At 37.9% G+C, this 25,463-nt stretch overlaps 3 protein-coding genes across 3 annotated transcripts; 2 read left to right on the forward strand and 1 right to left on the reverse strand.

Annotated features, from left to right (window-relative positions):
- Positions 1–227: 227 nt before the first annotated feature.
- LOC131332039 (uncharacterized) lies at positions 228–5,275 on the reverse strand. The gene is made up of 7 exons (XM_058366057.1): positions 5,122–5,275; positions 4,995–5,036; positions 4,882–4,905; positions 4,447–4,797; positions 2,157–4,354; positions 628–780; positions 228–531 (listed from the first exon to the last, which is right to left on the reverse strand). The coding sequence occupies exons 1-5, from the start codon at positions 5,273–5,275 to the stop codon at positions 3,186–3,188; spliced, it is 1,740 nt and encodes a 579-aa protein (XP_058222040.1). The 3' UTR covers positions 228–531; positions 628–780; positions 2,157–3,185.
- A 1,858-nt stretch (positions 5,276–7,133) lies between these two features.
- On the forward strand, positions 7,134–9,231 carry LOC131331779 (hydroquinone glucosyltransferase-like). The gene has a single exon (XM_058365697.1). The coding sequence runs from the start codon at positions 7,378–7,380 to the stop codon at positions 8,764–8,766; it is 1,389 nt and encodes a 462-aa protein (XP_058221680.1). The 5' UTR covers positions 7,134–7,377; the 3' UTR covers positions 8,767–9,231.
- A 12,135-nt stretch (positions 9,232–21,366) lies between these two features.
- On the forward strand, positions 21,367–22,995 carry LOC131331780 (hydroquinone glucosyltransferase-like). Its single transcript, XM_058365698.1, has one exon. The coding sequence runs from the start codon at positions 21,411–21,413 to the stop codon at positions 22,812–22,814; it is 1,404 nt and encodes a 467-aa protein (XP_058221681.1). The 5' UTR covers positions 21,367–21,410; the 3' UTR covers positions 22,815–22,995.
- Positions 22,996–25,463: the final 2,468 nt, after the last annotated feature.

Genomic DNA, 25,463 nt, shown 5'->3' on the forward strand with positions numbered 1-25,463 from the left:
CTTACCACCATTCTGCACAAAATCGTTGGGGTTGTCAATAAATTGGGGTTTGTAATACATTGAATACAATATATTATTTATTTTGGGTGTGTTACCCTTTATCTATGATAAAGAGGTCGACAACATATGATCCTCTTGCTTTTCTGCGCTCGCCAACTTCAAGGATAGCAAACAATGTTTGCATAGAATCTATGTTATTTGAAATTTATTGAATGAGCGAAAAAAATAATTGTATTTGGCGAAAAAAAATTGGATGTTACCTAGCTGGGGATCAACTTGCTGAACAGCGTGCAAAGCAGTGATCGGTGTGAAATTGTAGGTCAATGTTCTGATTTATAGGCCATCCACCTCGATGTGTTCGACAGGGGTCTTGGCGTTGACAACAATTTGATAGATGTTTGGCAAAAACCAAAAACGTTCTTTGATCCTTGTGATGACAGCATTTGTTATTACGTAAGTGTGGTAGACTTTGAGTCTTTTTGCAAAGATTTCAACATTATCACCATAGATAATACCTTGCATTTTGTTACCCTGAAAGATTTTAGAGGAATGTAAGGCATTCATATTTTGATGCATGGTTTTCTTATTAGTTTATGGATACGGCTGCAATTTTGGAATTTGTTTTACCTGCGCATCCTGGAAAACAAGTCTTTGATATTGTGATGCTGAGTCAGCTGATTGTCTTGGGATTGCTTTTTCTGTCAGCATGCACCGAACAGTGAAATTTCTTGACTGAGGATGTAATTTATCAAGCGGCAAAATGTTTGGTGCCATGCTAATCTGCAAAATTGGAGAAAAAAATTATTGCCTGATTGAAGAATATGGGGTATTGTGCATGCCATTGAATAAGTCACAGCGGTTCACAATACAAAATATTGGAAGATGAAGTGCATGCATGTTATAGTAATGATATCTAGTAAAATTGTCATGCTATATATAAGTATCTTGAATGTGCTTGCTAAAACAAAATTTGTAGTAAGGATAATGCATCTATGCTATAGTAGTGATATTTTGTAGAATTGCTAAGTTATATACAACCGGCCTCGGTCAAAAGGTCTCTGTATACGATATTTTCTGTATAGAACATGGAAGTTGGATCAGATTCTGATTGATTGAGCTGAATCCTGATTTTGCTTGCTGTAGTTGCACGTGATAAAGCAACATAGAGTTGGCCATGCAAAAAAACTGGTTCTGGCAAGTACACACCAACAGTATTTAGGGTTTGACCTTGGGCTTTATTTATCATCATACCAAAGCATATGCGTACTGGGAATTGTTTTCGAGTGAACTCGATTGGGTATTGTTGGGAATTATTTGGTTTCAAGGGTATCTTTGGTATAAAGACCTTGGTTCCTTTCTTCTCACCAACAGCTATTTCGGCACAAATGATATGCTTTCGGAATTCTTTGCATATCAATCTTGTTCCATTGCACAAGCCTCTTGAAGGATTAATGTTTCGGAGCAAGAGTATTGGGCAATTTGTCTTTAATACCAAATGATGCGGTGGCATTCCTGCGGGGGCAATTGAGTTCAAGAAATCAATGTGCATTCCTTGGTGAATTGGATCATCAGTTTTGTCGAAGCTCATATATGCTACCTCTTCACCTGAGAATTTAGATATCATGACTTCGTTGATTTCGTCAACTGTGTGATTCCTTGGGGTCAAAATTGCAGATTCAGTAATGGAAAGAGGATCACTTTTTGGTGCTTGAAAGGAAGGAAAAACAAATTGGATTAGTGTCTCTAGTGATTGTGGGTTTGAACTTGGTTCAATAATAAGCGGTTGTGGAATCTTTATTTGCCCTTTGTGATTCGTGGGCTCCAAACCATTTCCAACACGAAGGAGGTATTCACAAAATGCTGGATCTGTTTTTGCTCGCATATTTTCGGTGAGCTTGAATTTTGTGAGGGATTCCCAAATGTAAGATCTAACAAGACTTGCATTCATACAATCGTCTTTGGTTCCTTTTGGAATGACAGGCAATACCTGTTGGAAATCTCCTCCAAGAACCACGACTTTACCTCCAAACAGCATGTCCTTTTCTGTTAGATCTCTGAGCAAAGAATCTAGTGCTTCAATGGTATCTTTCTTAGCCATTGAAGCTTCATCCCAAATGATTAGTACAGCTTGCTTTAAAAGTGTTGCAGTGGCTGACCTTTTTCCAACATTGCAACAGAGTTTTCCATCAGCATTTATTGGAATTTTGAATCTTGAATGAGCTGTTCTTCCATTTGCCAAGATTGAGGCTGCAACTCTTGAACTTGCAGTAGCCAAAGCTATGTTTCCTTGATCGTAATGTTGCAAGAATTGCACGATAGAGAAATGTTTTGCCTGTTCCTCCTGGTCCATCAATGAAAAAACTCTTTGGTTGATGACTGAAAACAGCGTCCAGGATTTCACTGTATGCATGTTTTTGTTCCTGGTTTAGCAGTGCGACAGCAGCAATATCAATCTCTGATACTGATATGTCCAGTTCATCTTGTATTTCTCTGCATACTCTTTCTTTTGTATCTTGTTGTGCTAGCAGATTTGATAGATCAAAATCTGCCAATGATTTTCCCATTGATTGATGTTCAAGATTAAGCGCTTAAAGCAATTGTTGGCATGCTTGATCTTTTGTGAGGTGCTGTATGGCCACATAGTCATGTGCTAAATCGTCCTCAAATTTAAGGAACAACTGCTTTGGATTTGTGGGTGAGCAATAGACAAGTATTGTGCAGAATAATTGTCTCAATGATGTTGGCATACGATATATACATGCTTCTTGCATGCATTTTTCATTGCTATCATCATCTTCCAACAAACCGAGTGCAACAGCAGCTTCTCTGTTTGAGCTGTAGAGAATTCCATTGACAGTTTTCAAGTAATCATAGGATGTTGGTGCAGGCACATGAGCTAACAGCAGTCTGAGGTAGTATATATCTCCTTGGTTAGGATGTACTGCAACAAGTCTGCCAATAACTTCATCTCGTTGCCTTATTTTCCATGTTTTGGATTGAGACAACCATACAAATTGGGAAGGAAAATCTGCATAAAATAGCTTAGCAGCTTTTGCATGCTCATCATGACTATTCATCCAGAAAAATTCAGTTAACATAGTACGTGAGAAGTAATGACTGTCAGCAATAGATTGAAGATTTGTGTCATCTTTAAAATTTACTCTTTGGAAGCCCTCCAAATGAAGCTACAAAGTCATGACAGCAGGGTGGATTTCAAATAAAGGAAATCCGTAAATTCTCCACATAGCCTCAGGTGGTGATATCCATCTCGCAGACTGAAATTGTTCAATTTCATCAATATCTTCATTACTTTTTGCAACGACCAATTTGTAAATGATTTTGTCGTGGCCCTTATAGATGTATTTGTACAAATACTTCACCGCTTTGATTGTTGAGCAAACTTTGACATTAATGTGGCAATCAAAACGGGCGAGAAGATATGGGTTGTATGGAACTACCCACCTATTATTCAGCATCTGCCCTCTAATCAAAACTTCATCATTATTTTGGCACCTCCAATAAATCGGATATCCATCTTCTGAAACTGTTGTCTCTGCGTAGTAATCTCGTGGGTACCGGTACTTGCATTCACCATCTTTCATGCAAGCTCTATTCTTGTCTAGATCACCACATGGACCATGCATCATGTGTTTGAGCACTGTAGCATATAAGTGTGGTTGGTGCTCTCTGTGTGGAATTTCTGCGGAAATAATGGCATTAAATTTGTCGGCGGTATTCAGTTTATATGGCCTTTTCAAAATAATGAGTAAATGCACATGTGGCAAGCCCCTTTTCTGGAATTCAACAGCATAGGTATATGCTGCTATTGGACCAAATAATTCTTCCTTGATTACTCCTTTTCGCATTTGTTCCAGCTTACTTTTGAAGACTCTTACAAGGAGGTCCGGTCTATTTTGTGCTTCCTCATGAGGTTTTAACTCATTTTTGATTTCCGGCCAAGCTGGATTGCATGTCATTGTGAGGAATATATCAGGTTTCCCAAATTTTTGAACCAACGCCATTGCATCAAGATACCTCTTCTGCATGTCTTGTGGACCTCCAATAAAAGATCGTGGCAAAACAGTTTTTGTTCCAACTCTTGAACCTTGAGACTCACCTTGGTTAACGCTGTCGACGATTCCTTGGTATAAGTCAAAACGGATTTCCTCTTGTTTGTTTCGGAAATAATCAAGTCTTGAAGTTTCAATCTTGACATACATATCAACGACAAATTGCTGGAGCAAACGTCCACAATTGAGCAGTATTGAATTTGTGTTAGGTCTAATCTGTAATCGATATGCGTAAAATTCACGTGCAGAAACCATGGCATCTTGATCTTCAATGTTTTGGTATACTGAAATGCAGAAAACTAAGTTATTGTATGCAAGAAAATAAGTGTGGCTTTATTTTGTAATTGCAAGAACAGAATAAGCATAAAAGTTTCACCTGCTGCTTCTTGTGCAATCAAATTTTCAGCAGTTGTAGCATTGCTTGGGAGAACCAATGTTTGGCCTTGCGAAGGTTGTCCAATACGAATTGGCGTGTTTTTCTTTATCCCTTGGTGCCACCCAGGTTCACCAAGAGGGAATAATAATGGATACTGGACAGGATCATAGCACCCATAATAGTATTGGATTTTTTGGCTATGACCATAATGTGTGTGGACTCTTATGTCTCTTTCCGCTAATTCACCGTCAGGTTCGTTTGGATTCCAGATCGCAGCAACTTGAGACACAACAGGTGGGTTCTGGGTCTGATCTGGTATCTTTGGATTGGCTTTTAGTCTGGCTGTAACACCTATGTCATAAATTATTCTTCGACGGATAAGTTATCTGATAAGACTTAGTATACTGTTATTTGGCCCATGATTGGTAGAGATACCTATTGAAATGTCATAGAGCATACCTATATGATAAAAAAGAATAGGATATTAAAGATGTAATCTGGGAATTCATATAAAAGTAGAAATGAAGAAAATAGTTTTGGAATCATACATAGCTGATCTGCATTGCTATAATTTGCTTGCTGTGAACAACCTATATTTAAACATTACATTTAAAAAGTATAAGTTTTATATTGGCTAACCAACCAAAATGCTGAAATTTATGGTGTGTAGGTTACCTGTTTCTTGCGTTTGCAGCGTAGACTCGTTGGCAAAGGTACTGGCTGTTGCATCATTGGTTGTTGGTGGGCCTCCAGAAAATTTGTCGAGACTTACAATGTTATGGACTGTATTGTCTTGTTCAATATTTACTGAAACAAGCGCATCTTCCATTCTTTTTTTTTTCTAATGCCAAGGCTCTTTTCCTTGCATTAATTATGTCCTTTTCTTCTTGTGGAAGTTGAGAATAAGGTACACTCGGGTATTTGTTTTTACGCATTTTGAAAACTGAATCAATAAGGTGGACAAAATGTAACTGTAAACACCTTTTTATGCGACCTTTTGTTTTACAGTTATTTCCTGATTTTCCTTTAGCAAATGTAATGGTGTGAAAACAGAACAGCAGCAGCTTTCGAAAGAGTGAGAAGGAAAGCACACACCTTAGAAATGGATTTCTCCGCTGGATTGAGGAGGATACCAAGCGATGAAGTCCAGGAGCAGCAAGGCAGTAAATTTGCAATCCAAAGGCAGAGAGATGGAAAGAACGGTGCAGAGTTGGTGGTTTCTAGGCAGAGTTTCTACCTTTTCTGCAAACAAACCAAAACTTTTTTTTTTTTTGAATAGAACCAAAACTTTTGAGATGGTGGTAGTACCATGGTTACTGTGGTAATAACTCTAAGTGTATGCATAAAGGGGAAAAGCTAATCTAACCTTGAGTGGCATAGATGGTACATGCGTTAATGGATTTTTTCAGATATGCGTCATCAATGTTGTATTTTGCTGGCTAATATTCTAAGCTAGTCTTGAGATTTTGAATCAAGTTACGTGAAAAAATTTGAAACTCAAACACCTTAATTCAAAAGACTATCAATAATCCTAATTAATATCGATAGTTATCCAGTGGGGTTTTTTTTTCCGATACTTTTATTGTGGTTAAGTTTTATAAGTTTTATCAGAATTTATTATTTTATAGTGATGATAACAACTTAATTAATTTTGTGAAAATATTAAGCGTAGTGAGCTTTTTTTTTTTTGGTACTTTTATAGTGGTTAAGTTTTATCAGAATTTATTATTTTACGATGATGAGATAACAACTTAATTAATTTTGCAAAAATATTGAAAATTTTTTTTGTACTAATAAAATGGGAAAAGGAATAACAGGAGGTAGGTGTAAATTATCGCTCTTTGTTAACATCGAATCTTCATAGTTGTAAAAATATCTTAATTGATGAATATGCAGGAAAAAAATATTTTACAATTTAAAGTGAACTAACACTTTCCCAAAAGTTATCAAGTCATGGAATATTGAGCAAATTTTTGTATCTGTGATCACTTATTTGCCAAATTCTGATAGATCTTCAGTGACATGCACATGTGTTAGGAGTTTTTTTTTTTTTGTGATACGGCAAAAAGAGTAATGGTTGGACCAAACCACATGCCACTTTAGCAAATTTTTATAATATGTCAGCCTTTAGGTGGAGGCCCATGTGATCTCCTATTCCAAAGCCAACCTATGTCATTAATCATTATAGCCTATGAGGTATTTTTTTAATACACCAGATCGTACTACGTATCCAGTTTACAAAGGGCAGAGCCAAAGACGTGGCATCCATCCAGAACACAGCGGAAATCTTGCGGTTCAGATAACGGCAGCATGCAGAACCACGGTTTTACGAAAATACCCCTAGAAGATAACCTTGAGCCCCTGCAATCTGGGGATCTAATTGGAAAATTGGACCAAAAATTTCCAACCCTTTTAACGTTCTTTTATTACCAGGTTAGATAGATATTCTAACATATAAAAAAAGTATTTAAGCAAATTCCAAAAAAATACGGGTCTCTACATATATCAAATAGTTCTTCAAGAACTATTGAGATCAATCTTTCAGATTGATCATATTCTCATTACCTTTCTGTCTGTTTCTTTTTTTTTCTTTTAAATTTGTGTCCACACAGTCTACATCTAAATCTATTATATAGACAAAGTGAGAAACATCAAATCCTACAACATTGAATGAAATTTTCCAACCTCTTTACTATTACAATAATAAGCATTAATGTGATTAGTCAACATAACATGAAACATTTAATGGAGTCTGAAAATCAAACTTAATTCAGACCCGTTTGAACCTTCCCAATACCTCCCTCTCTCTCCCTTTGGCCTTGGTCCATATAAGAACCGACCCAGTGAAGCATCCTTATCCCATACACATAAAAGACAGCATACTACGTGCATGATTTCAAGCATATCTCTCACTTTCTTCACATACTCAAAATGGATCAAACACCCCATGTAGCACTTCTACCTAGCCCAGGGATGGGCCACCTAATCCCACTTGTGGAATTCGCCAAGCAACTCTTCCATCACCACCACATCTCCTCCACCCTCATCATCCCCACCTCCGGACCGCCGCCCCAAACCCAAATCTCCGTCCTCAAATCACTCCCTGAAAACATCAACCACATCTTCCTTCCACACGTCCACTTACCCGAAAACCTCCCAACTGTCTTGTCACAAATTGTCGCCACCATGTCCCTCTCTATCCCCTCCCTCCGCGACACTTTAAAATTGCTATCCTCCACGAATCGGCTGGTGGCCCTTGTGGTCGATCTGTTCGGTCTCGACGCCTTTGATGTAGCTAAGGAAATTGGTGTTGCTCCGTACCTATTTTCGATTTCCACGGCCATGTCATTTTTGTTTTGGTTTCACATGCCAAAGCTTGACAAAATGTTTACGTGCGAGTATCGAGACTTGCCCGTACCCGTGAAATTACCCGGTTGTGTACCGGTTCACGGAAGGGATTTATATGAAGCGGTTCAAGACCGGTCTCACGTTGAGTACAGAAAGCTACTTGAAAATGTGTCGCGGGTCTCTTCATTCGAAGGGATAATTATTAATAGCTTCTTGGATTTGGAAGAGGGAGCCATAAAAGCTTTACAAGTGGAAGAACCGTGTAAGCCGCCAGTTTACCCGATTGGACCACTTATACAAACAGGTTCGAGTGACGGGTCAGATGAGCCCGAGTGTTTGAAATGGTTGGACGATCAGCCAAGTCAGTCTGTTCTATTTGTCTCGTTTGGAAGTGCCGGAACCCTCTCTCTTGATCAGATCAATGAGCTAGCCTTAGGGTTGGAAATGAGTGGGCAAAAGTTTTTGTGGGTTGCGAGAAGCCCAAGTGACAAGTCCGACGCAGCCTTTTTCGATGCCCAAAGCCAAACAGACCCTTTGGGTTTCTTGCCAAAAGGGTTCTTGGAAAGGACCAAAGGGCAAGGTTTAGTGGTCTCGTCCTGGGCCCCGCAAATTGAGGTGCTCCGCCACGGCTCCACTGGCGGATTTTTAACCCAATGCGGTTGGAATTCAACACTTGAGGGTATTTTTTATGGTGTGCCTCTGATCGCTTGGCCGCTATTCGCAGACCAAAAGATGATTGCTGTGATGTTAAATGAGGGCTTGAACGTGGCACTCAGACCCAAAGCGAATGAAGTTGGAATAATGGAAAGAGAAGAGATTGCAAGAGTTGTGAAAGAACTCATGAAAGGAGAAGAAGGGGAAAAGGTTCGTGGAAAAATGAAGTTCTTACAGGATGCTGCTGGAAAGGCGCTAAATAAAGATGGATCTTCTGCAAAATCATTGTCTGAATTAGCATTCAGATGGAAAAACTAGAAGAATATTTTTAAGAATGAGATGATAGGGATCTTGGAACTCTAGACAAATACTACTACTACTAGTAAAAATTAGTAACAGCTTCAAAAAAAGTCCTAATTAACCCCGCCACGGGTCTAGAGTGTTGTGACATGGTAATTAAACTTTTAAGTGGGTGTTAAGCTTAATTTCTTGTGTGGGGTTTTGGTGTTGCTTGGATGAGAGACACAAATGGAGATGGAGAATAAAGTAAGAGGGCCATGCCAGAGCAGAGCAGAGCTGAATTATTAATTCGGTGATTCTATCATTAGAGAGTCGAGAAATTAGGTGTGGTTGTATGGCTGTGCTTGTTTAATTAATTTATTGTGTGGGGTTTTGTGTCGCTTGGCTGTGCTTTCTTGTTTGATTGTAATGGGAGGTGTCATAGTCTGTGTGAAATGTAAATTTGCAATTTTATCAAATACAAAACGTAGTGAGTTTTTTTTTTTTTTTTTTTATCCGCATAAAAGGCCTAAAAGGCTTACAATGGTTCTTCATTAGAGATCGAGAATGGAAAAAAAGCGAAAAAGGAGGGAAAGAAACCCAATTACAGGGGAGAGAACTTTTTCTTTGCCAAGGCTGCCACCTCATGTGCCGCTCTGTTAGCTCCTCTGCGAACCCAGACGTAGTGAGCTTGTGTGATATCCTCTTTTATTTCCCACCATAGAGTTCTTATGGTCACACCTATGGGAGAGGATTGTTACGTCTGGTCGTCCTCTCTTCCACCGTTTTGATTAATTAGCAAATTTGAAAAATAAAAATTCCTACATAAAATTCAAGATCCAAACAACAAAAAGCAAAAATCCCTCAACATTCTTATGTTCTTCGTACTTTTGATGATCATAATCAAGTCCAAATTAAACCACCTCAAACTCGAGGCAAGTGAATCAACTCACGAGAACTAAGGTCTAAGAGCATCTCAAATATATTACAATTGAGAACTTTTTAGTCCGAACAAAGCTCAATGAAAAAATAAGATTCATGTTGCCAACCCGAATGATTGGGACACAAAACTTTGCTTGGTTTGGTTACAAAACAGCTTCCAATCCGTGAGGAAAACGAGCGAGCTCACTCCAACAGGAAATCTTTATAAACGTAGTCAATTTCCTTTTACACCTACAGAACACATTCTAGCATATCAAAGTATCCACAAAGAACTCACAAGTTTTGTAGAAGCACAGTTTTGCCTTTCCAAAACCGTGCAAACATCTGTAGAATTTCCGGCCCGCAGAACTTAATATCCATTTAACACCAGATGATATCCAATCTGTTATATACCAACTAGGGGTGTTACAAAAACCGAATCGAACCGAACCAAAATCACCCATAATACCAACCAAATGTATCCTATATATGGGTGCATGCCGAGAGGTGCCAGGGGCACATCAGTTATGCACCTCTCGGCATGCCACACCCCTCACATACACCACATACCCCACCTGTATGTGAGAGGGGTGTGGCACAACTGATGTGCCTCTAGCTTTTTTGATATACCTGTAGGCTGTGGCAACAACAGTTGATATGGAGCCAACAAAGCCCTACAGTTCAGAAGGCTTTGGGCCATGCTGATCTCCAGACGGGCCAAACCCAGAAAAGCCTTGTTATCAGGCTCTGGAAAGGACAACAGAGTTCCCTTTCTTTAATTTCCTAGAGAGACTGTCCTGAGGACCCTTCTTGGACTATTGATCACAGAACGAGGATCTTCCAGTTGGAAATTTACGGAATTTCGGGTGAATGAAACCGGGATTTTGGAGGGTCTTCCGAGGCAACCGGTCCCGGGTTCGTTGTATCTGGACACACCACCACAATCAATAGACGTATTGATGTGTGTGGCCGTAACTCCCGTAACCCCTCAACCTTGATGGCAGCATTACTCCTCCCTCTTGATGGCAGATATCAATACTGAATTCAATGGGCAGAATTCATTGCAGGAGTTATTCAGCCCTCCTCCACTCTATAAATTGCAGCATCTCGGTTTGGAGGAGCACAGGCAATTCCACAATCCTCTTGCATATTCTGAAATTCGTTTTTTGAGAGAGAAAGGCAGACGGTAGTCAGTTCGCCAAGGCGGTCGACGGCGGTGTTCCGACGGCTTGCGGTTTAGCCGAGCCAACCTTGGGAGGAAGACGCCGAACACGAACCTACAACACCGACGGTAGGCGGCGAATCTTTCTTAAGGAGACTGTGGTATCACACAGGACTCGGTTTGTTTTTCCTGGAAAATCGTTTCGTATATCTACTGTTCCATTCTGTTTAGTAATTGTATTGTGCCTCGATTATGTAATTCTTATAGTATCAATGAAATTGTTCTCTGGAATTTCTGTTATTGCTGAAATTTTCCCAACACTTCCATCGATCACCCTCCCGTTCAGCATTCCATGCTCGATCGATCGAAGCCGTATTCTTACTTCTGTAACACAAAATCCCACTGGCCGCAGAGGTGGACCGTGGAGCTACATGCATCCACAGCCACATTTCTACTTATGTATGATACAATGCAGTATCAAGAAATGGTCAATTTCCTTAGTACGTAATAGGCCAGAACGCGACTATCGCTATATAAAAAAAAATTACAGATGGAAAGTTCTGTCCTTGGTAAAATTACAGATGAAAAAAATTACAGAAAAAAATTACTATCACGGCCAGTGTATTCGCCGTGTATTTCCTTAGTACTTTTGTCCCATCGGGTGTTTTTTTTTTATTATTTCTATTCAACCTAATTGGTTGGATTCTCCTCCCCTCTCTCCCAACTTGATGTATCATTTGTCAAGTTTTTCTTAAAAAATTTGGTTATGTGGCCGTAGTGGTGGTGAAACAAAAAATATAAAATTGAAAGAGATCGAGAATCTTGATCGGGTGGGATGCACCCGGGGCGCACTCCAATTGTGCCTGAGACGCATTGCATTAGTGAAGGATGCTCTCAGGGAGCAATAGAATTGAGCGTGGAGCGCATATAATTCGCCCGGGGCGCACTTGATATTGCGCCTAAGGCGCATTTTGTCAGTAGAGATTCCCAGGAGCACTCTTAAGCGCCTGAGGCGCATATAACTCAACAAAAAATTTCATAACAATTCTTCCCCTAACACCATCACTCAACAAATTACTTTCGCACCACCCACCACCAACATTTTCACGCCTCTACCACCAACATCTTACCACCATCACTCCCCCCATTTCACCACCACCACCGCATAACCACCACAACACCTCTACCCTTAGCATCGCCATCATTCACCACCACCACCTTTAACCACTGTTGCAATCAGCATTTCACCAGATACACCACCCGTACTACACACTACCACCACACTTTCACCAGTACTACCCACCTCCACTGTCATCATTTAACCACCACCACCACTACTACCACACCTTCACCACCACCATCATTTTAACATCCCATAACCACTACCCTTCCACCCCACCACCATAGCCTCCACCTCACAACCATCATCTCAATACTACGCGCGACCACCACTGCACCACCTAAACAAACTCTCACTTACCGCTACCACCTCCAATGTGGTTCTGGTCTACTTGGCCTTTTATTTAAGGGAAATTTTTAAAAATGGTCCCTCTAGTTTGCACGAGTTCTCATTTTCGTCCCTCTACTATTAATTGTATCAATTTTAACCCTATAGTTTTCATTCCATCTCAATTTCGTCCTTCTCCTTGACGCCGTCCATGAAACAAACGGAATTGAAGGGCAAAATTGTCATTTTCTCTCACAAAGGGACCAAATTGAAATTTTATGCAAACCAGAGGGATTATTTTTAAAATTTTACATTTTACTTTCGTTTTTTGCAAATAAAATAAAAAAGACCATAAGTAATGTATTTGACAACTGAATTATTTTTTATTGGGTAATCAAACTATATTGAAAAATTTATATTTCATTACACATTACAAAAATATTAGAAAATGCACAAATCAACCCCTTAGCTAATGTCTTTGTATCATGTTCTTATAATCTTCTTATTTTTTCACCCAATAAAAAAAATGTTTAAAATCCGTGTTTATTTGTTATATGAGTGATCTTATGAGTAAGTCCCAAAATAAATACACTTATACCCATATTTTAACGTATTTGATCTCTTAATATTTAATAGTGTTTCATTGCTTAATTAAATACAATTACAAGATTTCTAAATACTACTAAACAACTTTTTTTTTTAATCTGGTGACAAAAAAAATAACGATAGTGAAAATTCAATTGAAAAAAAAAATACAAGACCAAGACAATTAACATAAGGGTTGTTTTTCGAATTTTCTCATATTTTTGTGATGTATATAATAAAAACTTTACAAAATTTCAACATATTTTTTATTATTCAATATAAAATGATATGAGAAATATATTATATATGATGTATTTTAAATTTATTTACAAAAACAAAAGTAAAAAAAAAAATTATAGAAATAGTCCCTCTAGTTTGCATAAAATCTCAATTTAGTCTCTCTGTGAGGAGAAATGACAATTTTGTCCTCCAATTCCGTTTGTTTCATTAACGCCGTAAGCGAGAGGGACGAAATTGAGACAAAATGAAAATTATAGGACTAAAAGTAACACAATTGATACTAGAGGGACGAAAATAAAAATTCATGCAAACTAGAGGGACCATTTATAAAAATTTCCCTTTATTTAAAGTTCAATGTTGGCGAGCCCACTACCCGACCAAAACCACCAGCCCCGCCCCAATACCTAATTTTGTCGGGGCCGGGCGACCTTCTGCTCAACCTGATAAAAACTTGACCGGGTCAAACACAACCCAAACCCAAAAACCCCAACCCGTGCACAGTACTCTTAAGATCCGAATACCACGACAGCCTTATATTATGGGGTGTTTCCGCTAACAAAAAATATTAAAATTTTAACGCATTTTATCATCTCGCTTTTACTAACAAAAAAAAATTTCAGCATTTTATTATCTCGTTTTTACTAACAAAAAAGTTGTCAACAAAAATATTTTTTGCTACAGTAACTCTACTTACAAACCCATCGACAACTTATTCATTACCGAAAATACCTAACAACTTCTCAACCACAAATTAAAATCTACAAATTTTTTACTACCGGAAACACCCCTTTTAACATCTTCCAGATTTACAACTCTTTGATCCTTTCCTGATGAATTACAAATGCAAATTAAAAAACAAAAGACACATCAGAAAAGTATAGCCCAGTCAATTGCAAGAAAACCAACGTCAGCATTCAGTAACCTATTCTCCCATGATAACAAAACAAACATAATACACTAATTACCAAAATACAACGGGGATAATTTCACCAATCCTTTACATTTGCATCATAAATCTGGATTCACCTGCGCTGGTTACTTGCCAGTAAACTTACTAGCGATTGTAACCTCAGTTTTGCTGCCATCTATGAGATTGGCAAATGACATTGATCACACGCTTCTTTTTAATCTGGATTCATGTCGGCCACTTTGGGGATACGCGACACGCCGGGGACATGCGACGTGGCGTGCCCCTTAAATTATAGTATTAATTTTCATGGTGGGACATGTCGGGAAGCCGGAGGGTAGTGGCCTTTTCGCTCTCCTTCAGCCGATTCAGATACCGAATCCTATCTCTTGGAGAGAGGTGGAGAAACTCTCTTTTTGACTCAGGGGTCTTTCAAAAGTATTGGACCAAATTAAAAGTTCAACACAAGATATATGCATAAACGTATACCATCGATGATGCATCTGTTAAAAGTTCTAACCTAAATATTTAGTGGTTTCAATGTACGCTTGAATAACTAAAAGAATTACTCACTTTATAAAAATTGTCGTGTCTCAAGTCGTGTTCGTGTTTCCATTTGTTTATAATTGTCGTGTTCCGTATTTGTATCCATGTCTAGGATCGGATCCACCTTGGGGCACGTGAGGTCACGTGCCCCCACACCCTTTAAAAAAAGAATTCTTTTTTTGATTTTGTATATATATTATTTATGTCGAATGCATGTAAATAGTTATCTATTGATGCAATGGTAAGGTTCTCTCTCTCTAAACAAGAGTTCGTGGGTTTGAATCTACCCCACACTCTCTTTCGGGGTTTTTTTGCCTTTTTCCCAAAAGGCAATAGAAAAATGTGTTTTTTTGTTTTTTTTTCCCAAAAGACAGTAGAAATAGTAGTGCCTTGTTTTTTATACTGATCGTGAGTTCGAGTCGGACATTGTATTTGTATACTTTTGGTCTCCAAAATTGTAATCGTAGAGTTAGTAATAGAAAAAATAGATGATGAACATGTGATAATGTTGTTTTAACCCATATAGTCGAGGTGCACAAATTTGTCCAAGTAGCTAGTTATTAAAATATATATATACACTTTAAAATTGTTAATTTATCATGAATGCTAAAATTATTTTGGAGTTAATGTGTTTAACTGTAACTCGTATATTACGGTTAAAAAAAAATTGATGCCCCCACTATATCAAATTTCTGGGTCTACCACTGTCCATGTCCCCGTGGTGTCCATGTTTGTATCCGTACTTTGTAGACTATAATTATTTCGCCATATCCGAGCTTTGTAGACTATAAAAAGTTACAAAACACCATTGGTATCAGCATTTGCCAGCCGCATGCAAAGGTTCTTCACTCTTTTTATTTATTTATATTTATTTTATGTAGAATTAATTAGTTCGCTTATACATAAGCACAATGGCGGAGATAGAATTTGCATTGGGAGAGGCCCAAGTTAGAATGAAAAAATTTACAATCTCAAATTAGTGAGAAGCCTAAATAGATATGTTCAGAAATTCCAAAAACACAATCTCAGGTTCATAATTCTGTACGTCGGAATGTGTAATGCTCGTCAAAACTTGATTACAAAAATCTAATTAGTAATTTTGCATCCCAAAAAAAGTAGAAAAATATAATTTTTAAATAAATAACGTTAAATTAATTGTCACTTATGTGTAAGGCCAATTATAGATTATCGCTTTATACTCCCAATTACCAATGAGCCGATCCTGAGCCCATGCTTATCTTACTAAAGACCAAAAATAATATAATCCCTTAAACTGTAATATAGTTTCTGTTAACCACCAAAAATATAATATTACCTGAACCACCAACAACCATGTTAAGACTTATTACTCCACTGGTTTTTTTTTTTTAAGTTTCCGCTGATTTATTTTTCCAATCGATAGAATAGATCATTTATACATTATATATGAAATACAAAGTACAAATTCGGGAGACTATATTACCTATAAGAATTCACGAGACAACAAAACCCAACAACTCAACAAACACAAAAAAATAAGTCTATTATAGGATAGAAACAAATAAAGAAAGGAAAAATCATCTATTTTCGTGGCAAGCTCTTCAGAATAAAGTGGCTACAAGAGCGGTTCTCCTCCTCAGAGACTTGATTCCGGAGGGACAATCGATTTTGTGCCCCTTCTGTTCTTTGCATCTTGAAACTCCGGAGCATCTTTTCCTTCATTGTCAATTTTCTTGGAATGTTTGGGCGTTGTTGATAGACTGGTGGCATGTTTGTTGGGTGTGCCCTGGCTCTTTGATTGATCTATTCACATGGTGGATAGGTAATGGATTCAAAAATCTTGAGAAATATTTGTGGGAAACGACATTTCATGCTACAATTTGGTCCATCTGGTTGGCTCGGAATGATGTTGTCTTCAACAATGCGTCTTGGCGAAGGATCTTGGGGAAATAATCAAAACTAGAGTAACAATGTGGGTTAAGGTGAAGTTCGATATTAAGGTGCACTCGGTGGAAGATTTCAAGGGCTATCTTGATGGAATGAGAAAGGAGAAAGTGTAGCAAGTGAAGCTTGCAGTGAGGATGGAGGCGATCCAATTTTCTGTTGGATGGTCCATTTTTTTCCTGTTTCTCGCTTTGTTTTCTTCACTCAGTAAGCGTGTGTGCTTAGTGAGTTCCTCTCTCGATGTACCCATTTTGAGTCAATAAAATTTTCTCTTTGCCGAGCAAAAAAAAAAAAAAACCATCTACAAAAAAAATATCCACAAACAAGTGGATAGATTCAAACTCTTGACTTCCTTATAAGATCGATGCAAGAGCTGAGCTAGCCCCAGTTCCACTATTAGAACAGATTGGAAACTTCAACAAATTTCAATTACTTATATTTTTTAAAAGAGAAAATCTTATTCACGGAGAGGAGCCGTGAATAGATTGTTTTTATAGAAAATTAGAAGCTGATCCTTTTTTTTAGGATTGGTTTGATGCCAACTCTAAATATTATTTTCGAACCTAAATAGGTTTGGATATATTGTGTAATGACTTTTATAGCCCGTTCCAACTAAAACTGATCTCCAGAACCCAATAAATCACTCTCCATTAAAAATCACGGCGGACCCGTTCACTCTCGTCGCCGACTTCTGTTACGGCATCCACGTCCTCATAATGCCCTTCAACGTTGTCGCCCTGAGATTGGCGGCGGAGCAGCTTGAGCGGACGGAGGGCGATGGCGACGCGGCCGATGAGAACCTAGGGCAGATGGCGGAGGCGTACTTCCACTACGCGATCTCCCTCGGCAGAGTACACATTGATTGGATTCCAATCGTGCCTGCTGCTACTGCCGGAGGTGGAGACAACGACGGCTCTCGCCAGCAGGTGCATTGAGGCATTGAGTGTGTTTATGCGCCAACGCTGGAGGAAGCGACAGAAAAAGCCAGTGTCGGCAAGGTGCTCTGGCGACTTGACTGGGACCGTGAAGGGGATCTTGGGACCTGCGTTTGGTTAGGTGTACGGTGGACAGTAAGAACCATTTACAACATGAGATTGCTGATGGCGATGTCAAGGTCCTTGTTTTTTTAATAATATAGTTTTTGAAGTGTGGTTCTGGTATTTATTTTTGGAGTAACTGGAGGTGATTGGAATTTGTTCACCATTATGTTACATGAATGGTTCTGGTATTTGTTTTTTTAGCTATGAGAACTGGTGGGTTGATTCTCCGTGCGAGTGCATGGAGTTATGTAAACTGTATATTTTAGTGTGTATTTTGGCTATGTAAATTATGTGGTGGGTTATGTGAATTGTGTTTGGAAATTGGAATCTGTATTGGAGAGAAAGTTATCGTGTTTGTTGTGAAATTTATTTGTGTGTGTATTTTTTATGAGAAATGCATATTTTTCTATGAGAATTGTGTATTTTTTTGAGAATTGTATATTTTTTATAAGAACTGTGTATTTTTTATGAGAACTGTGTGTTTTAGCGTGTAGTATAACTATGTGAATTGTGTATTTTCTATGAGAACTGTCTATAAGAACTATGTATTTTCCATAAGAACTATGTATTTTCTATAATAATTGTGTATTTTCTACGAAAACTGTCTATAAGAATTGTGTATTTTTCTATGAGAATTGTGTGTTTTTTATAAGAATTGTGATTTTCTCTATTTTCTTTTCTTTTAAATATTTTATTTTTCAGCCTTACTTTTTTATTGTTACTACTACACTTGGTTAGATTTTAGTTGAGTGCTACGAATTTGTTTAATTTTTGTTCAATTTTTTGGTACTTTGAAAAATTATTCAATTTTTGTTCATGTGTGTATTTTTTATGAGAACTGTGTTTTTTCCTATGAGAATTGTGTATTTTTTATGACATTTGTGTATTTGTCCATGAGAACTGTCTATAAGAACTATGTATTTTTCATGAAAACAGTGCATTTTCTATAAGAATTGTATATTTTATGTGAGGACTGTCTATGAGAATTGTGTATTTTAGATGAGAACTATGTATTTTCTACGGGAACATTGTATTTTTCTATGAGAACTGTCTATAAGAATTGTGTATTTTTCTATGAGAACTGTGCATTTTTTATGAGAACTGTGTATGAGTCCATGACAACTATCTATGAGAACTGTATATTTTCTATGAGAATTGAGTATTGTCCATGAGAACTGTGTATTTTTTATTACAACTACATATTTTCTATGATTACTGTGTATTTTAGTATGTGGTGAGACTATTTGAACTGTGTATTTTTCAATTCACATAATCATTTCACATAATTCTCATAGAACTGATTATGAGAATTGACTATGAGAATTGTCAATTCTCATAATCAGTTCACATATCTAATGGTATTTTTGTTTGAAATAGTTCTCATAAAAACAGTTTTCATAGGGACAGTTCTCATAAAAATAGTATGTGGTATAACTATGTGAACTATATATTTTCTATGAGAACTGTGCCTAGTTCTCATAGACACAGTTCTCATAGTAAACCTAGACTTTAGAGGGGGAAAGTGGCAATCCTCCTAAACTATGACGACTTATGTGTAAATGTAATGCTTAAAAATGGCTTTTGCATTAGCCTAATTTGATTAAACTAATAGATAATTAGAGGCCGGTCCTCTAATTGTACATGCGAATTGTGAACTGTGTAAATTATGAGGCCGGTCCTCTAAAGTAGCTTTTGCATTGGCCTAACTTGATTAAACTATGATAACTGTGTATTATACATGAAAACTGTGTATTTTTCACGGAAACATTGTATTTTTCTATGAGAACTATGTATTTTTCTAAAAGAACTGTGTATTTTTTATGAGAACTGTGTATTGTCCATGATAACTATCTATGAGAACTGTATATTTTCTATGACAACTACGTAGTTTCTATAAGAACTGTGTATTTTAGTGTGTAGTGAGACTATTTAAACTGTGTATTTTTTAGTTTACATAGCCAATTCTCATATAATTGATTATGAGAATTGTCAGTTCTCATAGTCAGTTCACAGAGTCAAGGGTATTTTTGTCTGAAACTGTTCTCATAGAGACAATTCTCATAAAAACAATTTTCATAAAAATAGTTCTCATAGAAAATTCTCATAGCAAAGGGTACTTTTTTAATCTTACATAATTTCATATTCAATATGGATCTTGTTTAATAGATACCGTCGAGTAGGTTCCAAAAATATAATTTTTTTAAAAAATGAATATCTACAACAAAAGATATGACTTTTTGAAATTTAAACAATGTTTTAATGGTGCACCAATACTCATGGAGCACTGGATAATTTTTCTATACTATATGATCTCTAGTTCCGTGTGCTGATGCGCATGAAGGGACATGGTTGGAATAAAAAATACAAATAATTGTGTAGGACTAAAGTAAATCCGAACCTAATTTTTGGGGCCGGCCTAAAAATTCCCCTTGTTTTTAACCCGGATCGTTCAAAATATTTTTGGACCATTGAAATTGCGCGAAAACGTGAATAAAGTTTCTCCCCTTTTAAAAATCCAGACGAGCAAGCGTTGAGCAAAAGTTTGATTAAAATACCAATAATAGGTCCAGCTAACCTAAATAGTAAATATACTACTATATTTTACAACTGCAGTCGGTATTTAAATATCACAGGTAAGGAGCGATAATTTTTGCTTGGATTCCTTTGCACAAGTATCTAAGGATAATATTCATTAACAAGGAGTATTAGGTAATGGACCCCAAAGATTGGTCTGGTGGTCAAAGTTTGTAACTTATTTTGCTTCTTTTCTGAGATCTCAAATTTCAAAATTTTCATACGGTATCAACTCATTTGGACCCTAATGTTTTTACTTAGCAAAAATTAAAAAAACTTCTTTCGGATAAGTCCACACAATTTTGTCATGGGTTTAATTGAGACATCTGCTAGTGGACAGTGAAATTAGTTTTTCAGAATTAGTCGACACGTGCATAAATTGCCCCGAAAATAGGAGCTATCAGCAATATTCTTGGGTAATAAAAATTACTCCCTCTGTCTCTTTTTTAAAGTCCAGTATTTCATTTTGGATTGTCCCTTAATAAGTGTCTATTTTGTAAAGTTAGTGGATAAAAATTGGTATATTTTTCATTTTGTCCCTAAAAGTAGATTCTATTTTAAAATGTTAGTAAGTAAAAGTATAATGATGATATTTCTATAGAGGGTAAATAGAGAAAGTAGAGGTAAAAATTAATATGAAATGTATAATAATAATATTTTTTTAATAAATTAGAGTTACGAAAATGAGACATTTAAAAAAGAACAGGGAGTATTAGTCATGCGGTAGATTATACTACTATTTTGTATAGATACAGACAACATGTCCCTAACTCTTTGACCAATTCAAGATTGTTAAACGTTTTCACTTGCATCATACCATCAAAATTCAAATCGGACTCTTTCTTTAATAATTTAAGTGTCCTGACGTCTCGACAAGTTCTGCAAAACCAACGAGAGGTGCTGCAGTTCCCGACGGGTTATATACACACAAAAATGAAGTGTTTGAATTGGCCACCTACACACGTCGGATGTCGTTGATTCTCGCGTAAGGTCACTCGGTTTTTTTTTTTAGAATTTTTGAACGGTTCGGATCAGCTGTCCGGTAGCCGGAGTGAGCCCAGCGCGCCATAAGAAATCCGGTCGGAATCCCTCCGTCGGGAACCTTAGATTTTCTGAAAACGAATCCTGCCACGACTTACAGAAAACCAAATTAAAACCAAAGCAAAGGTGATGAGAAATGTATTCGGCCGGTCAAAGAATCTGAAAATCAAAATTAGACCCCTTTGCACCTTCCCAATACATCTCTCCCCCTTTGGCCTTTGGTCTATATAAGAACCGACCCAGTCAAGCATATCCTTATCCCATACGCATAAAAAAAACAGCGTGCTAACTACGTGCATGATTTCAAGCAAAATGGATCGAACACCCCATGTAGCACTTCTACCTAGCCCAGGGATGGGCCACCTAATCCCACTTGTGGAATTCGCCAAGCAACTCTTCCACCACCACCACATCTCCTCCACCCTCATCATCCCCACCACCGGACTGCCGCCACAATCCCAAATCTCCATCCTCGAATCCCTCCCCAAAAACATCAACCACGTCTTCCTTCCACCCGTCCACTTGCCCGAAAACCTCACAAATGCCGAATCCCAAATTTTCATCACCGTGTCCCTCTCTATCCCCTCCCTTCGTGACACTTTAAAATTGTTAACCTCCACAAATCAGCTTGTGGCCCTTTTCGTTGATCCATTCGGACTCGACGCCTTTGATGTGGCCGAGGAAATTGATGTTGCTCCGTACATATTTTTCCCTTCCTCGGCCATGGCACTTTTGTTTTTCCTTCACTTGCCAAAGCTTGACAAAATGTTTGCGTGCGAGTATAGAGACTTGCCTGAACCCTTGAAATTACCCGGTTGTGTACCGGTTCACGGTAGGGATCTCCCAGACCCGGTTCAAGACCGGTCTCACGTTGCGTATAAGAAGCTACTTGAAAATGTGTCACGGATCACTTCATCCGAGGGCATAATTATCAATAGCTTCTTGGACTTGGAAGAGGGAGCCATAAAAGCTTTACAAGTGGAAGAACCGGGTAAGCCGCCAGTTTACCCGATTGGACCACTTATACAAACAGGTTCGAGTGATGGGTTAGATCGGCCCGAGTGTTTGAAATGGTTGGATGATCAGCCAAGTCAGTCTGTTCTATTTGTCTCGTTTGGAAGTGGTGGAACCCTCTCTCATGATCAGATCAATGAGCTAGCCTTAGGGTTGGAAATGAGTGGGCAAAAGTTTTTGTGGGTTGCGAGAAGTCCAAGTGACAAGTCCGACGCAGCCTTCTTCGATGCCCAAAGCCAAACAGACCCTTTGGGTTTCTTGCCAAAAGGGTTCTTGGAGAGGACCGAAGGGCAAGGTTTAGTGGTGTCGTCATGGGCCCCGCAAATTGAAGTGCTCCGCCATGGTTCCACGGGTGGATTTTTAACTCATTGCGGCTGGAATTCAACGCTTGAGAGTGTTGTTTATGGTGTGCCTCTGATCGCCTGGCCGCTATACGCGGAACAGAAGATGAATGCTGTGATGTTAAATGAGGACTTGCACGTGGCACTCAGACCTAAGGCGAATGACATTGGAAACGTGGAAAGAGAAGAGATTGCAAGAGTTGTAAAAGAACTCATGGAAGGAGAAGAAGGGAAAAAGGTTCGGGAAAAATTGAATGGGTTACAGGATGCTGCTGGAAAGGTGCTTAATAAAGGTGGATCTTCTGCAAACTCATTGTCTGAATTAGCATTCGGATGGAAAAACTAGAAGAATAATTACTATTTTATATATCTAAATAAAGGTGGATCCCTTGCAGTTTGACTGTTTTCGGAAATTCTTAAATAAATTCAAGATTCAAAAATCGTCTCGGGCGATGTTTGTATCTAAATGTTGTAGACTATTCTCAGTTCATTTCATGTAATTTAGTGATTTCTTCGTTTTCTTTGTATACTTGTTTTAAGATTATTTATGTTCAGTCATTTTGTCATTTCCTTTTTACTTTTGTCATTATTTGAAATTTGAAAGATACATATCCCCATTGATTGTTGAGAAACTTTTTAGTATATCGGAGAAATCAACACCTTTGGTATCTTTTTCGGTCTGTTTCAATTTTTTGGTCATTTTCCGGTCACACTTGGATGATCGACTCCGTTCATTTTGTAGAGTTCAACGAGAACCATAATTATATCAAAAATCGTGTTTATCGGACTTTAATAGATACATGATCGGCGCACATGAAAATTGCAACAAAAAAAAAATTGGGTTCCGATTCAGTGTGGTTTTGGATCAAGTTTTGATTTTCTTCAATTTTTATGTGTGCCGATTATGTATCTACAAAAATCCGATGAACACGATTTTTGGTATGTTTAAGGTTCTGGCCAAACTCTACAAAAGGAACGGAGTCGATCATCTAAGTGTGATTGGAAAATAACCGAAAAATTAGAAATAGACCGGTGGGGATACCAAGGGTGTTGGTATACCCGGTATACAAAAAGTTTCTCCTGATTGTTTTAGTAGTTGTTTCCATAACGCTCCGAATTCCAGAGACATTATTTAAACATTTAAACGAAATTTTAAAATATGATTTTCCTTTTCGAGGCATTAAAGTTTCAAAAGCCTCGTCAATTCAAGTCACATTACAACATCTCAAATTCAAATGTACTAAGCCAAAATATCATATTGTACAATTTCAAAATAATTAATTAATTAAAATTACAGAGCAACTAAGGGTACAGAACTCAGAGTTCGACAATCTCTTCATCGGTCATCGTCGTTGCAACTTCTTCATAATGCCCTTCTGCTCCTTCTTCAAAACATATACATGGTGTTTGAATATCAGGGTAACGTATTATCGTGAGTGATTGACACTCAGTAATTAAAGCCTACTTGAAATTCATAATTAACAAATAACAAGATATAGAATGCAATGTAAATAATAGCGCTTGATTTTTATTACTATTCGTCCACCTATGTGAAGTCTAGGATCTCTACCTTGGGATCCGTCCTACTCTAACCACCAAGCTATGACCATGACATGATTCAACTCCTCCTTTGCTTGACCGTCCCGAAGCCCGGAAGAAAGACCCTAAGTTATGTACTTAGTAGAATTCATCTGCGACTAACACAAGGGGAACGAACACGGTAAATTCCACCCCTTGCTCTACACCACCCCTTGTGCTTCTATTATGTTTCTCAAAAGTTAATCATAGTCATGCCATACTCAAGATTCCGTATTCTCAGTAATCAAATCCAAATCAATCACCTTGACCACTCATCCAGATGTCTACCGGAACTCTTTTTCAGAGCCCAGACTCAACCTAACTATAAAGCGTCATATTTTGTCTCATCATTAATATCACACTTTTTCTTTTTTTTATAGACAACAAGATTTTATTAAAACTCGACAAAGAATTCACACATTTTCTCTCCAATATTCTCTAATCATTGTATCTACGGTGAATTCCACACAATCCATAACCAACCGGGCCGAGATCCTAATGTCCATTCTAAGTTCTCCTTAACAGCACCACAATGACAAACATCACTAATACAGTAAAACTTATATATGGGAAACATGTAGCATGATTAATGCAGTAATAGCTAATGCTAATAATAACAGTGACCAAAATTAAAAATAAAATAAAAAAACAAACTTCCCAGTGATCAATTACTACCAGGTTATAATTCCCAATTGAGAACATTAATACAAAGTGGGTAATAAACGTGAGGTTAGTTAATTAATTTAATAGCTAATCAGTACTGTATAGTCTCAATTATCATACAATGAATTTGTGAGTTTATCTAGTGCACAGTTAAATTAGATTCAAACTTCACATTTGTTTCTTTTTCTATTCGACGTCCTGTTCTTTTTTTATTTTTTTAAAAGCGATCTTTTACACTGATCATTCATATATCAATATGTTTAGGGAGATAATTTTTAACTACCTCACCCCCCCTAGAACAGGCGGTAGCTTGAAGGAAACAAACGGAGCGAAACGGTGTTCGGTGGTGACTCGGTGGCGACGGCAAGGACTGATTTTGGAGCTGAAATGCAGCAGGTCGAAGGGCTGTTTCAGGGGCGGGAACGGGCTGTTTTTGGGGCTGTTCGGAACTGGTTTATATATGGAGCAGATTTTCCAGGCTGTTTCGGAGCCGATTTGGGGTGGGGGCGGGGATGCTTCGGAGCTGATTTCTGGACAGCTTTGTGACTGAAAATGGGCTGTTTTCTGGAGCTAAAATGGAGGTGGAACGGGGGTGGTTTGGTGGTGAGAATGGTGATGTTTAGGATGGGGTAATGTGGTTCCCATTCTACTCTCTCTCTCTCTCTCTCTCTCTCTCTCTCTCTCTCTCTCTCTCTCTCTCTCTCTCTCTCTCACTTTACCGAAAATGGGAGAGGCTAGCCACGAGATCTAGCCA

The sequence above is a fragment of the Rhododendron vialii genome, chromosome 7a, assembly GCF_030253575.1.
Source record: "Rhododendron vialii isolate Sample 1 chromosome 7a, ASM3025357v1".
In the NCBI taxonomy this organism is placed as follows: Eukaryota; Viridiplantae; Streptophyta; class Magnoliopsida; order Ericales; family Ericaceae; genus Rhododendron; species Rhododendron vialii.

What these genes read in the sequence shown, in the direction of transcription:
- LOC131332039 (XM_058366057.1), bottom strand. Translation starts at nt 5,275, where the DNA reads ATGGAAGATGCGCTTGTTTCAGTAAATATTGAACAAGACAATACAGTC. An exon ending in TAGCAATGCAGATCAGCTAT is followed by an intron (nt 4,906 to 4,994) that starts GTATGATTCCAA and finishes TTTATCATATAG; the next exon opens with GTATGCTCTATGACATTTCA. An exon ending in GCTCTATGACATTTCAATAG is followed by an intron (nt 4,798 to 4,881) that starts GTATCTCTACCA and finishes TTTATGACATAG; the next exon opens with GTGTTACAGCCAGACTAAAA.
- LOC131331779 (XM_058365697.1), top strand. Translation starts at nt 7,378, where the DNA reads ATGGATCAAACACCCCATGTAGCACTTCTACCTAGCCCAGGGATGGGC.
- LOC131331780 (XM_058365698.1), top strand. Translation starts at nt 21,411, where the DNA reads ATGATTTCAAGCAAAATGGATCGAACACCCCATGTAGCACTTCTACCT.